The sequence below is a fragment of the Podarcis liolepis genome (genome assembly GCF_965112155.1).
Source record: "Podarcis liolepis genome assembly, chromosome: 9".
In the NCBI taxonomy this organism is placed as follows: Eukaryota; Metazoa; Chordata; class Lepidosauria; order Squamata; family Lacertidae; genus Podarcis; species Podarcis liolepis.
The window spans coordinates 36,878,110-36,891,420 of record NC_139564.1 but is presented as its reverse complement, the minus strand read 5'-3'; the positions used below and the strand labels follow the sequence as shown (position 1 = coordinate 36,891,420).

At 39.8% G+C, this 13,311-nt stretch overlaps 2 protein-coding genes across 6 annotated transcripts in view; one reads left to right on the top strand and one right to left on the bottom strand.

The window, feature by feature from the left end:
- ANAPC10 (anaphase promoting complex subunit 10) overlaps positions 1-9,997 on the top strand; it is a 57,318-nt gene extending 47,321 nt beyond the window's left edge. The window contains exon 5 of the mRNA XM_083520168.1: positions 9,877-9,997. Within this exon, the coding sequence (XP_083376294.1) occupies positions 9,877-9,903 (27 nt within the window). The 3' untranslated portion in view covers positions 9,904-9,997. The remainder of the gene's footprint in view (positions 1-9,876) is intronic.
- HHIP (hedgehog interacting protein) overlaps positions 6,945-13,311 on the bottom strand; it is a 72,514-nt gene continuing 66,147 nt past the window's right edge. Inside the window, exons 13-14 of one of the 5 annotated variants that reach the window (XM_083520003.1) lie at positions 12,463-12,591; positions 6,945-10,842 (exon numbers count right to left, since the gene is read on the bottom strand). In XM_083520003.1, coding sequence (XP_083376129.1) covers positions 10,718-10,842; positions 12,463-12,591 — 254 coding nt within the window. In that variant the 3' untranslated portion in view covers positions 6,945-10,717. Of the gene's footprint in view, positions 10,843-10,914; positions 12,592-13,311 lie in introns of those variants that run through there. The other 4 variants (XM_083520004.1, XM_083520006.1, XM_083520007.1 and 1 more) reach the window with 4 other exon arrangements.

Sequence of the window (13,311 nt, the reverse complement as noted above, 5' to 3'; positions counted from 1 at the left end):
ATACAGCAAGTAGCATTCATTCTGATTTCATTGCAATTTGGATGATGATTAATCAGTTGCTTATCCCCACAGTGCACTTTCCCCTCACTTTCCTAAACACAATTTTTAAAAAAGTGAAGTTGTTGTTCCAGAGCAGTTTAATCGACTTTAATTGTGCAAATCTGAATTTCCATCATGTGATTGAATCCCTCCTGGAAAAGACTGACATTCTGAAGGTGACCAACAACAACAAGCAGCCAAACAGCAAGAGAGAGGTTAGGCTGAGATAGTGATCTGCACCCAGGGAGCTTTTGTGGCTGTGGAGAACAAAGCCCAGGCCCCCTGCATTCAAATGTTAGCTCATTGAAATAATATTTAGAAGCACAGAGATGTCTGTGCATAAACCAACTTCCTAAAGAGATTTTAAGCATTAAGCATAATGCTGTTGGGTTCAATTCAAAGCCAGATAATGGCTTTGAAATGCAGAATATTCAGCAGTCAGATGCAAAAAGAGCCAACAGATGGAAAAATGAAATGTGCTCTCAATCTACTTGGGAAGTTTGACTTGTCTGTAGATGTAGATGTTGATGAGAGATCTCAGGATTAAGTTACCTTAAAGAAGTGAATGGGTGGTCTTAACAAAAATTAATATTTGAGATAAAAATCAAAGTGGAAGGGTACAGAGAGAGGGATAAATTGCTAACCTCTCTGTTTAGACAGGGATTCAGTTTCAGTAGAAACTCATTTTTTAAAAACATGACAGCTTTGGCTTTCTTAGCAGGGAAATAGTTTGTGGGCAGAGGTATGACAAACTTCCACAGCTGCTCAGAAAACGTTTTTTGGTTCACCTGAGGTTTTGCATTTAACTTGATGTGAAATGGTAAAGGACAGCTGTATGTATGCATGCAAGGGGTAAATAGCTTTTTTTTTATATAAAAAAAGCTATTTTTTTTTATCCAGAAGAGTAATAACGCAATTTAGTTGTGTTCCGAGAAACCCATTAAAAGATTTCCCAGAGGGATAGTCATGTTGGCCTGTTGCAGCAAAAAGTGCCAAGACCTTAAAGTCCTAAGAAACCTATTATGGCATATGTTTTACGGACCACTGGAATCTCTACTTCATCAGATGTATGAAGTGCAATCTTCAGTTGGAAATCAAATACATTGTAAAAATGGGGAGGTTGGTATTAAATGGCAATGAAATGCAAAAAAATACAGTCAGTGGTGATTCAATTGGATCTTGAATGCATGCAATAGAAGCATAGTGGGAGTAATAGATGCTTAACAGAAATAGGACCTGAGTGCAAAAGCAATTCCAGGCAGCTGGTATCCAGAGACATATTGCCTCCAACAGTGGAGATAGAGCATAGTTGATTATAAACTGATTGTAATTTTTGTTTCTATGGTGCAGTTGTGAATTAAATGTGTGGAAACTTGCAGTCAAACCTAACAATGCTAGTTAGTATATGAAGGGGTTAAGGACCACAGAGTTCTAAATTGCTAGAGGGTCACATCCCCCCTCTTCTCCTGAGTGTGACCTTAGGATTAAGTAAGTAAAGCATTTTTTAATTTACTTCAGTGTGGCCTGTTTCATTGCATGTGAGTAGAAGGGGGCCAGCTGCCTCAAGCAGCTGGAATGGAATTAAAAGAAGGTTTAATAGTCTATTCCTATGCTTCTTTCATCTGCCTAACAATAGGATTTAAACTACTACCAGGACTCTTTATGTGATAGCTCTGTGTTTTTAGAAACAGGCACCAGCCATTTCCCCTTTGTTAGTTAACCCACACACACACGTGGGTCCATAGAGGATTTAATTAATATAGCTTCTTACCAATACTCATCATAATGCATTAGCCCTCCTTTTCAGAATGATAATGAAAGGCAAAGTCCCACAGTTATGATGGGACTGCGTCACATCAGAATTCAGGTAGGAGACTGTATTCTGAAGCTCATAAAGTCACATGAGAGGGTTATATATTATACCTGCCTTGTGTGCTTACATTAGTTCTAAGGATGGATTGTCATGTTTATTTTACCAATGGTAACATTTGTACTCAACAAAATTCCATTGTTTTGGTTTGTTTTGGGTTTTTTTTTTTGCACTGTTTCCATTTCATACAAATGCCCCCCGTCATGCTTCACCCATAGTCTGATGTGGCATAATCCTACATTAACAGCCATGAGCCTTATACCATCTTAAAGACTAAAAATTTATTATTTGCATTGACTTTTAAATTCCACGTGTCTTCCAAGAAGCTCAAGGCAGTGCCCAGTTTTATTTTGGCACATGTTTTTATGGACTGGACTCCACACTAGCACTCCTACAATATGATCATCAGTTTATATAGATCAGGCCTAAAACTTCTACACCAATCACTGTTATTTCCATTTTTAAGGCTGAGGAGATGGAGGAATTTGTCAAGGCAAAACAAAGCAGGCCTAAAGCCAAGATCCTGCCAACTGGACCATACTAGCCTAATTGGAACAAAACATTGAAAGGGTTGCAAGACCCTTGGCAAAAGGAGGCATGACATTTCCCTTCTCCTTTCATCCGACTGAATTTTTCTGGAGTGATGTCCAGTTCCCAGTCCCCACCCAGGCAGCATTGCATGAGGTAAGGGAGCCCTCCATGTAGCCCCACCACTGGGTGCTGCGTTACGCTTTCCCTGCTTGGAAGTCTCTCATAACTACCTCACACCTGGCTATATTTCAAAGATTAATGAGCAGCATCTTGTCAGGTTTAATATATCACCCTGCTTAAGTTTACTTTGACGATGTAATCATAAATTCCCTGACTTGTGGACTACTCCTTCAGGATTTGCATGCAAATTATAAGGAGAAAGGAGGGAAAATACAGAAAGGATCATAAAATAGAATAAGTGCCAGTTTGGAGAAAAGGAACTGTTATTTTTATTAATTTTTTTTAATGTTGGGTTTTCTCTCTCAAGGATTACATGCAGACTAAACAGAGTTGAAGCCATAAAAATTTAAAGACACCAGAAAACATAATAAAAATAAAATCCTTTTTAGGTATGAGGAAAATTTATACCCAATTATGCCACCCAAGCAGAGCTGTTAATTAACCTAATGAGAAAATATGTTCCATTTCCATGCTCCAAAAGCATCTGATCCTTCTCAAAGCAACATCTATTCATTATGCTGAAGACACATCCCAAAAATGGTACCTAGAAGCAAGTTCTCAGGCAAAACAGAGAGGACAGAAGAAAATTCCCTGTTAATGGTATGTGTAAAACACTAACAGGTAAAGCTAATCTCTTTGCAGCTATGGAAGCCTCCATTAAACTCATAGCATAGAACATAGGACTGCTGAAGAAGCCTTTTCTGTTGATTTCTATGAAAAGTGATGGTGTAAGGTCAATGTGACTCCTCTGCATTGGACTATGTGCCGGGCGTGTTGTTGGAGCTCCCAAAGCAAATAGATGATCTCACCCATACAACATTATTATTGATGCTAGCTTTCAGATATATCTTCCTTGTAAAAAAACCAAGGTGCAACATTTGAAATGAATGTGTGGAATATCCATGTATGGTGATGTGATGAACCTATTAATCAAGAGGAAGAACCCATGGCTAGTGCTCTTGTAAAATTCACCATCAGACATACTGGTTAAGATAAACCCATGGGACAATGCTTACATGTTGAGTCCTTAAGTTATCACAATGTGACAAGCTTCACATCATTCAAACAATGCCTTAGTCAATGCCTGGGATTGGCGCTATGTGGCCCTAGGTACTCTGATGCTACAGCAGATGGAAGGAATCTTCACCTTGGATCACTTTGGAAATGGTAGAATATTGGCCTTGCATAAAGAAGGTTCTGGGTACAATCCCCAGTATCTCTATGTAGGGCTGGGAATACACTCAATCCGAAACCCTGCTGCCAAACCCTGTGTTGATACTGAGTTAGATAGACCAATGGTCCAGCTCAGTATAAGGCAACCTTTTCATAAAAGGAAATGTGGAAGGAGGCAGGTGAGAGCCACACAAGGGAGAACTTACATTCATCACATTACATTTTTGTAGAGGGGTAGCTGTATCTACAGCAGGATTAACATCAAAGAGTCTTGATCTTCATGGACCACAGTCCACTTCCTTAGCTGTCGCAGTCAGAGAAGATGCAGCTGCTGCACTGCTGCTCCTGCTCCTTTTGTCCTCACTGCTAACATGGCAGTGATGCTGCCAATTGTTTCCCGGAGATGGTGCTCCACTTTTTGCTGGTAGGCTGTGCCTTCAAGCAGGTTCCTCCTAACTTTTGGGTACTTGCTCTCCTACCTCGCCTGCTTTAGGTGGCAGTTAAAGGAGAAGGGACAAGAGGACTGGTGGTGAAACAGAGTGGGAAGGCTGTGCAATGTCCGCAGCTTGTTTTCTGGGCCAGTTCCAATTTTGGGAAAGCCTGGGTAGAGCACCCCCTGGTGTATGCCCTTCCTTCTGGTAGTGTTTGCGGCCAGCAGTTGAGTAACACCAGGAGGCTAAGTCTACCCACTATTTAAATTTCCCCCCGGAGTGGGGCAGAGCTGCAGAGCCACCCATCTCTACTGGCATCCCTACAACATACCAGGATGGTAATGGGGCAGGGTGGGTTGGCAAGGTTGGGGCTGTGCAGATGAACTAGTGGAGCCAAACCAATGAAGCCTCCTCCTGGCTCATCCATGCAGCTCTAACCTGAACACCATTCTGTCCCATCCCTGTGCCATCCAGGTACATTACAGCAATGCTGGTATCAGAAGGGTGCTTCTTCAGCTCCATCTTACCAGAGGGGACACTACGGAGGTTGATACAGGTCCTGCATGTTAGGTGCTCTGGAGTATTTAAAACTTGCAGGCACCATTTTTGGGGGGGAGGGGGGGGAAAGACCTGACAGCTGAAAGCTTTTGCCATGTAACCTCACAGATATCGTCCATACAATATACATGGTTCATCAAAGTAAGCAATGTTTTACAGACTTTAATTAGCAAATATATAAATATCAGTTTGAACAGTAAAGTAGAGACATTTAAAGCCAAAGAAACAGGAGAAATGAGAGCGGCATGTTGATTCCTGAATCTTTAAGTTAGATACCCACCTCCAATTAGATCCCCTAAGTCAGTAGCTGTCATAACACTGCAATTGATGGAGCTAATGTTAGTGTTAGCTTGAGCTGGTGGCATATGCCCAGATATGGTTACAGTCCTCCTAGGCTTCCTTTTTTGCAGTCCTAAATGTATTTGAGCTGCTGGATCCCTGTAAACGTCAATGAAACTTCACTGGCACAAGTGCATTTGTGATCACAGCCAGGATAAGCAATTGGTGTTTTTGAATTGCAAGATGACAGAGTTCATAAATAACTCTCAGGGTGGGTCTGACCTCACAGTAATCCACCAGCATTCAAGGGACGCATGAAGTCCCAATGTACTGAACTACATTTTTTCTCACTTTTGTAAATTTCAGACTTTATTGAATATAAATGTAACATGTTATACTTCTTTATTTTTTAAAATCCATTTCCTTTGCTCTTGATCTCCTCCTGAGTAATGGAGCCATCAAAGCCTTCTGTGACCATTACAAACTGCAGCTGCAGCAATAATATTACGTTTCCTAGCAGGTGTACTCTCCACCCATTAGTTTGTAATATTGTGAGGAGGTGGGGTCCCAAATGCAAATCCTTTGATTCCAAGCTGATCAGGTGACTCCACCCTTCCTGGCAATTGGCGATGAGCGTCCAGACAGCATAACACCTGAAACACTCCCATGAGACAGATTGGTATTTTTAAAAAAATCCTAAATATAATTCTACTGAAAAAGAAAAATATAACCCAGATGTTGTTTTGAGGTGTTGATGGAATGAAAGACTCATTATTCCAAATGGACACCATCCTGAAATCATATCCTGGCACGTCTCTCATTTCAATGAGATTACTTAAATGCAGTGGCTTGCAGGATGGAGGCCAGCTGAGCATTCCCAGGACTTGAGGTAAAACCCATGTGCAAAGTTCTTCAAAACAAAAATGAAAGGTCAGGTGCATATTAATTACAAGACGTATAAATATGTCAGCAGGTTTTTGTAACTTCTTAATAAATCACCAAAGCAAGCAAAGCCAGCTCATGATGGCAGGACCATATGCTGAGTAATTAGGGCCTGAGCCTTAGGGAGTGCTTTTCTGTGCAACAGAGCCTATCAAATGTAACACATATTTTTTTTGGTCCTCCCTCTGATATTATAATAACCAGGCGCAACTGGATGGAAGCAGAGGTGCACCTCTTTCCATCACCATGGTGGAAAAGCTGCAGCTGTCATGCAGCCAGGAAAAAATAAAGCACTGCAACAGAAGGGAAAGGTGAACCTGTTTTGTACCAGCTCAAGCTCTTGCCTGCTTAGCTTAGCCTTATCTGTCGTGGGTAGCAGCAATTCAGGGTCACACGTAGAATCTTTCATGTTGCCTGCTACCTGATCCTTTTAGCTGGAGGAGCCAGGGATTAAAGCTGGGACCTTCTGTCTGCAGATCATGTGGTCCACCACTGAGCTACAGCTGACTATAGCAAAAGTTGGTTGCAATGTGCTTTCATTGAGTCAGCAACATGTGGGTTAATTACATTAAGGCTGCAATCCTGTGCACACTTACCTAAGTGTCAATACCACTGAATTCAATGGGAATTACCTCTGAGTAGACGTGCCTAGGCTGCTGCTGCTAAATCCCATTTCACTGCTTTTTATTTTTTTGCATTTATATCCCACTTTTTCCCCAACATGGAACCCAAGGTGGCATACATGTTTCCAGGTAGTCTTCCATTTGAGCACTGACCAGGCCCAGACCTGCTTAGTTTGAAACATGGGACTAATAACTGGGCTTCAGTTGTAACCCTAGGCACATTTACTTAATTTCATCCTTCTCCTTCAAGAGTCATCCCCCCAACCAAACAAATTCTAAATGTATTTTGTGGAGTGGGGAGGGATATAGCAGACATACTTGGAGAGATTAAAAAGTAGATGTTTTATTGTTATATAAGCAAGCAGACAATGTTTGAAAAGTTGAAGGAGAAATACAAATATGTAATATACTAAGCTTCATTAACAATATGTAGGCTTTGTTGTGTAGCATTGAAAACCAAGACTTCAGCTATGGCTCCTTTCTTCCTTGTTCAAACACATGTCTCCCATGTTTTAGCTGATAACATTATGATGTCTATATACACTAGTGTGATAAAGATATGCTACATATAGAATGAGGATATCTATAATCATGTGTGATCTGAAATCAGTGTTAGAGCTGCACTTATTTTAAAATAATTGAAAACTTTTAAATCGTAAAAATGCCATAAAAAGCCATCCCTTACTCCTTGTAAATGCAATCCTGCAAATTATCATGTTACAGGGAAGTTGTGCTGAGCAAGATCTGCAGGCTTGGTAGAGGAATGGACCAATGAACATCACTGCTTGTTACTCCAGAGGCATGGGAGTAGATATAGGATTGCCTTCTTCATTTGTTCAGACCTCCTCCTATCTGGACTAGCCACATATCTCTGCATGTATCCTGTTGTACTGGTGCTTTGTTTTTAAAACAGTAAGAGTTACTCTTTGTTCTGCTTGACAGATTAATCATTAGGCTAGGAATGCTAAAGGGCTGAAACCAAGAAAAGCAGAGCCCTGTTTTAGTGTGATGAAGAACATAAGAGGAGTCTGCTGGATCAGACCAATGGCCCATCTAGTTCAGCATGCTGTTTCCGCAGTGGCCAACCAGTTGCTTGTGGGAAATTACTAAGCAGGATTTGAGCACAATAACACTCTCCTCTCCTGTGGTTCCCAGAGACTGGTATTCAGAAGCATTACTGCCTCCGAACATAAGGGAACCTCGGCCTTGCTGTTTCCTTAACATTCCACACAGATGACACTGTCTTGTGATAGGGAATGATGAGGAAACCCAAAATACTGCATCGTCTAGCTTATCACAAAGGGCAGAACCTGCTCTCTGTATGCCATTATAGGTACCAGTTGAGAGTGGGACAGGAATGGGTTTTGTTTTGCTCATGATTTCCTCACTATGCAGTCAGGTACTGAAAGGCATAAGCACCAGAGAGGCGTGGAGTGAGACCCAGATAATTTATCCACCTAGCACAGGACCAGCATATTCAGACTTCAAGCGTGACCAAGCACCCTGCTATTATGAAGTGTCCCGACATCATCCCATCCAGCATCAGTGTAGGAAGCTGAGCCCTGAAAATCCAGCATGTTTGGAACGTAAGAGTTCAGCAGCCCTCTGCAGTTCTGGACACAGTTAGTTATTTTGAGCAGTCATAGATAAAGGAAATAAATGGAAATAGAGTTGCCCATGTTTTCCTTACCAGTCCTTAATTCTATGATAATTCCATTGATAGCCTGGGTCTCTCTACATCCATAGATTTCTCTTACCTTTGACTGTACCAACTGATCACTGCACCTTCAGTGGTACAACTTCCGCCCTTAAGGCTGCAACCCTGTTCCCAATTATCTAGGAATATGGAACATGGTGGGATATAAATCCCAGACATCATACATAGACATGCCCTAAATTTCATGCAGTTCCTTTAACATGGACTTGGTTGAGCGTCAGTCTGTGGCTTTTGGCCTAATCATATGCCCTGGACATGCAACATAATAGTCAGCTGACAGAAGAAAATATACAGGCCTGCTATAACTAATTAGAGAATAGCTTAATGATGGCACCTTAATATCACAAGAACTGTGACATTTCTGCCAAATATCCAGGCTCTCAAGAGTCATATAATGACAGACCAGTGGGTCTACACACACTTGTCACTAATTAATGGTTGCTATAGTTATTTATAGATTATTAGTTAAATATTTTTCATAAGAGCGTTCTTGTTTGCATTGTTCTTTAAAGGTGAGAGATAAAATTACTGAAATTCATTCCACTTCCTAAGTAGATATACGCATATGCACTGGCATATGCAGAGTTTTTTGCGCATGAGAGCACTTTCTACCCCAAAATATCATTGCTGTGGAAACAAAGACAATATTTCAAAATAACCTCATTAGAATTGCAGACCAGGAGAGGCTGATGAAAGAAAAGCTTGAGCACAAGTACAAAAGTCATATGCTCTTCTTTGAGCCTATTAACTGATTGCCCCACCGACCTTAATTTTTACTGGGGGCAAAAGTTTCATGGTAAACTTCATTTTTAGGGTCACATTGTGAGTTGCCATGGTGTGAGCTTAATTAGCAATGAAATTGTCACAGAAATAATTTACATATTTTTGCATGCCATTACTCAAGGTAATTACTATATTCTATTTAGCCTCTTTTTAAGCTTAAAGGGCAGTTTTTAGAAATAAGTCTTAAAGTCATCCATTGACTTCTTCAATAATTGTGGTGCTTTTCATAAATATGCAGCTTAGTTTTTCAGTGAATTTACTGGAAACAATTTATTTCCATCAGGGAGTTCTCATGCTATATTATATACTTGTAGGAGACGTTCACAGACACACATTCCTTTCCATATTATTCCAATTTAATATTTAAATTGTGTAGTTTGGGCTGTTTCAATTGCTACTCCAGTTCAATATTATAAAACAGACTTTGTGTCATTGCCACTTGCACTGCAATTAGTTATTGCAAATTGGCAAGAGTTTTGGTTTTTTTTGTATAACCACTAACAAAATAATGCCATGATTTCAATTATTATATAACCCTGTGTTTTTTTATGAACCAACGTGTGTGGTTGACATATTTACTCACTTCAAGATTTTAACCTTCTATAAGAATGCAGCCTTGGGCTTTTGTTACCACAGTTTACCTTCTATTGTTTAAATTGCTTGAAAAACATAGGAACCGAAAATATTTACTTGTCATAGATGAAGTTTTGCTAGCTATGAAAAAAACCCCTCTCTTTCTCCCTCACCCAGGTCTGCATGGAAATACCAGCTATTTGAATCATCTAAATGTGAGTCGCTTGTAAACGTTGCAGTAACTTCATTCTTACTCTGGCAAAGCTATGTGAACAGTGTAATGTGTAATAAAACAGCACGATTTGATAGATTTAGACAGCTGCCTCATTCTCTAGAAGTTCACATTTTGTTAATGCCACCCCTACGTTGAATAAGAGAAGATTAGAAGGTAAGGTCAATGTACAAAAATGGTTGCCAGGACATTTTTTTTTAATTGTAAAACTTTTTGTGATGTGATTCAGTAAAAAGACTATAGGGAGAAAGCAATGGAGACAAAGGGCTGCTATTAACCTACAGATGCAGGCTATTGCAGGGTTCATTGCGAGATTTGTCACACTGCTTAGCCAATGACGTGCTAGCATGACTGGAAGAGACCACCCTTTTCTGGGGTAAGAGGGTAATTTGGTCTCCATGCTCATTTAATCCTGAACCTTCTCTGAATAGAGTGTCAGTTGGGTCTACATTGTGCAAAATTATGCATGCACTTTTTAATGCTGCCCCATTGTTCACTAAGCACTCGACCAAGATTTCTCAACCAATTTCCATTTGTCAGGAGGTCATTTGAAACCCAAGAGGAATCATAGGTGGATGGCAAGTGCAGGCGCTGCTTCCTTCTGCTGTCTCTAAAACAGATGTTTGGACACCAACAGCTTACCTATTGCGTTTTGCTTACAAATTGCAGCAGTACTAAAATGTATGAAGAAATGGCTTGATTTCATTTAGTGACTGAAGAACTCACTCTTATAAATGCGTTCCCTCTCCTACAGATACCATTCTCAAGGAGGCTGGGAATGTTTGGTCAAAGTGTCAGGCTACATTGCTTAAAACACTGCACACTGTTGGTGTAGGAGGAACAGGTGTTTGATGAACTGTGGGACGAAGGGCACCCTTGCTCTTCCCTTCTCTCTGTGTGGGAAGACTTCTCTGCAAAAACAATAGCACAAAGAGAAATTGATATACACTGCAAGTATGAACACACAGACTACAGCACAAGTATTGCAGGAATAAGCATTTTAAATTCTGAGGGTGATCCTATAGTTCCAATATTAATCAATACTTTAACAATTCTGAATACAGCATGTACATCAAATTTATTGATACATTTACAAAAAGGAAACAGCATTATGTTAACTCTCCAAGAAACATTTACATTTTGAACCATATTTGGCAATAATCATAATTTTAATGATTTGTACAAGTGTCCTCTTAACACAGGCAAGACTTTAGCTAAAGTGAGCTCCCATCCAGTGAAGTTCCATTCAATGTGAATTCTGCAATAAATTCATATACCATATAAAAATGGGCCAGTCCTGATATAGTGGAAAGAACTCTATCAACATTTGCAGCGACTGGTTGATTGGCTGCAGCTGTTTCTCCGTCGATTACGAACAAAGGCTGACACAAGGATGCATTTCTACATTATGTCCACAACACATTAAAGAGTGTGTTTGCTCTTTCGCTCCCCATCATTCCAATTAATTTGGAGAAAAAGGTAACTTTAGTATTTGACAGGACATGGCAAAGCTGTTCATCTAGATGATGTCTATATTATAAAAAATTAAAATAAAATAATATAAATATGTAACACAAACCCAGTGCCCATTGTTAAATAAGATATTCAGTAAAAAAACAAACAAAAAACAGACCTTCTACAATGACTGGTTTTAAAATATGCAGATATAATTTAATTATGAAGAACTTGAAACAGTGTGGAAATTAAGCTGCGATAGCCAGATTTTTGCATCTATGCCAGATAAAGTAGTTAAGTGCATAACATTCTGTTACATTGATAGAAGTGTAGATTACAATCTTACAATGAATTGCCTATATAAGAATGCATTCAGGAGTTCCGAAACATTGTCTTAAAACGGTGGGGTAGATTCACATGGTCATGTTTTAATGTCACAATTTGTTCATCTGAAGATTCCAGTGGATAATAGTTCTTACTACAATACCCTTTTCCCATCCTGTTCAGAGAACAGCTTTTAATGGAAGGGGGGAAAACCAATGTGTTTATTGTTACATGAATTTGATGGCAATTGGTCATTTGAATCCACCTGCCAAATATCTTAACCATGGTTAAAATCAAAATTTAATAATGGCCAACAGTTTCAAAACTCCTTTTCTGATTGCTATACTCAGATAGTTATACACAAAAAATGGTGGGATATCAAATATTCATAGTGACACCATTGGAAATTATTTGTGGTAACAGTGGCATTTCTGTGTAAACTACTTCACATGAGGAAATATAATTTTGGAATTCCACTAGTTATGCAACCAGATGTTTGTGCGTGAATTGTACGTTTTTGCTTCTCTGAAAAGGTAAAAAGGCAGATCTACAAACCCAGTGGAATCACTGGAGTTTTAAAGCAGGATAAGAGTCTTTTGGTGGGGGGGAAGAGAGAGAGAGAAGAGAAGAGAAGATTTGAAAAACAAATGCCCATTGAAAATGTGGTATCCAAATAAGTCCCAGACACTATACAATGTAGCTGGTTAGATCCAGCAAATAGGATGTCATGTCTATGATCTGATCAAGAATACCTGCCCTTGTCACTCTTCGGATGTTTCTATCCACTTGCTCACACTGAAGACCAAGATATCCTTTTTTACACATGCATTTATTTGGTCGTATGCAGACACCCCCGTGTCGACAGGCTGGTTCACATTTTGCTGTAAAAACACACACAAAAAACTATTATGTAGAGGCTTTCCCAAGAATCAGGAAAAAAATCCATATGTACAAAATGGGAACTATTTCTCCATCATAATGGCAGCAGTATGGATTTATTTAGTTATTTCCAAAAAAATGAACCATTTGCTTTTGTCTGTTTCTCAGAATATAAAATAGGCCATGATACGTTATGGAAAAAGAAACTTGGATAAAAATATAACAGAAATATGTAAAAGAATACCTTGCTCATGAAAGTATCTCTCTGATTTAGGGAGTCTGCCACATTCTTATCAACTGTTATTCTGCATATGGGTCAACAGAGACTCTTGGACAGGGTACATATTACATCCATAGACACTGTTCTAACTCACTATGATCCCTTCCTGGAGTGCATTGCCCTTAGCTGGCCAGGTGGCGGTGGTCAGAATGTCTCCTTTGAACAGAATGACCGTAGGAAGTTCCTTCTGGTCTTTGAACAGTATGGTGAGATAGATGTCCCTCAAGGACTCTATGGCTGCATGCTTCAGAGGTTTCCTTGCCTCACTCATTCTCTCCATTTAACCCGTATCCCACTTCCATCTTCTCATCCCCAGGTCTACTTCCACAGCTCCTCTTGTATGTACAGAGAAACTGACTGAGAGCGTGGAGAAGCATTTGAAGGATGGCAAATGAATGTTTATGTTTGGTGACAGTGTTAGTCCCCAGATGTGTGTCGTTTC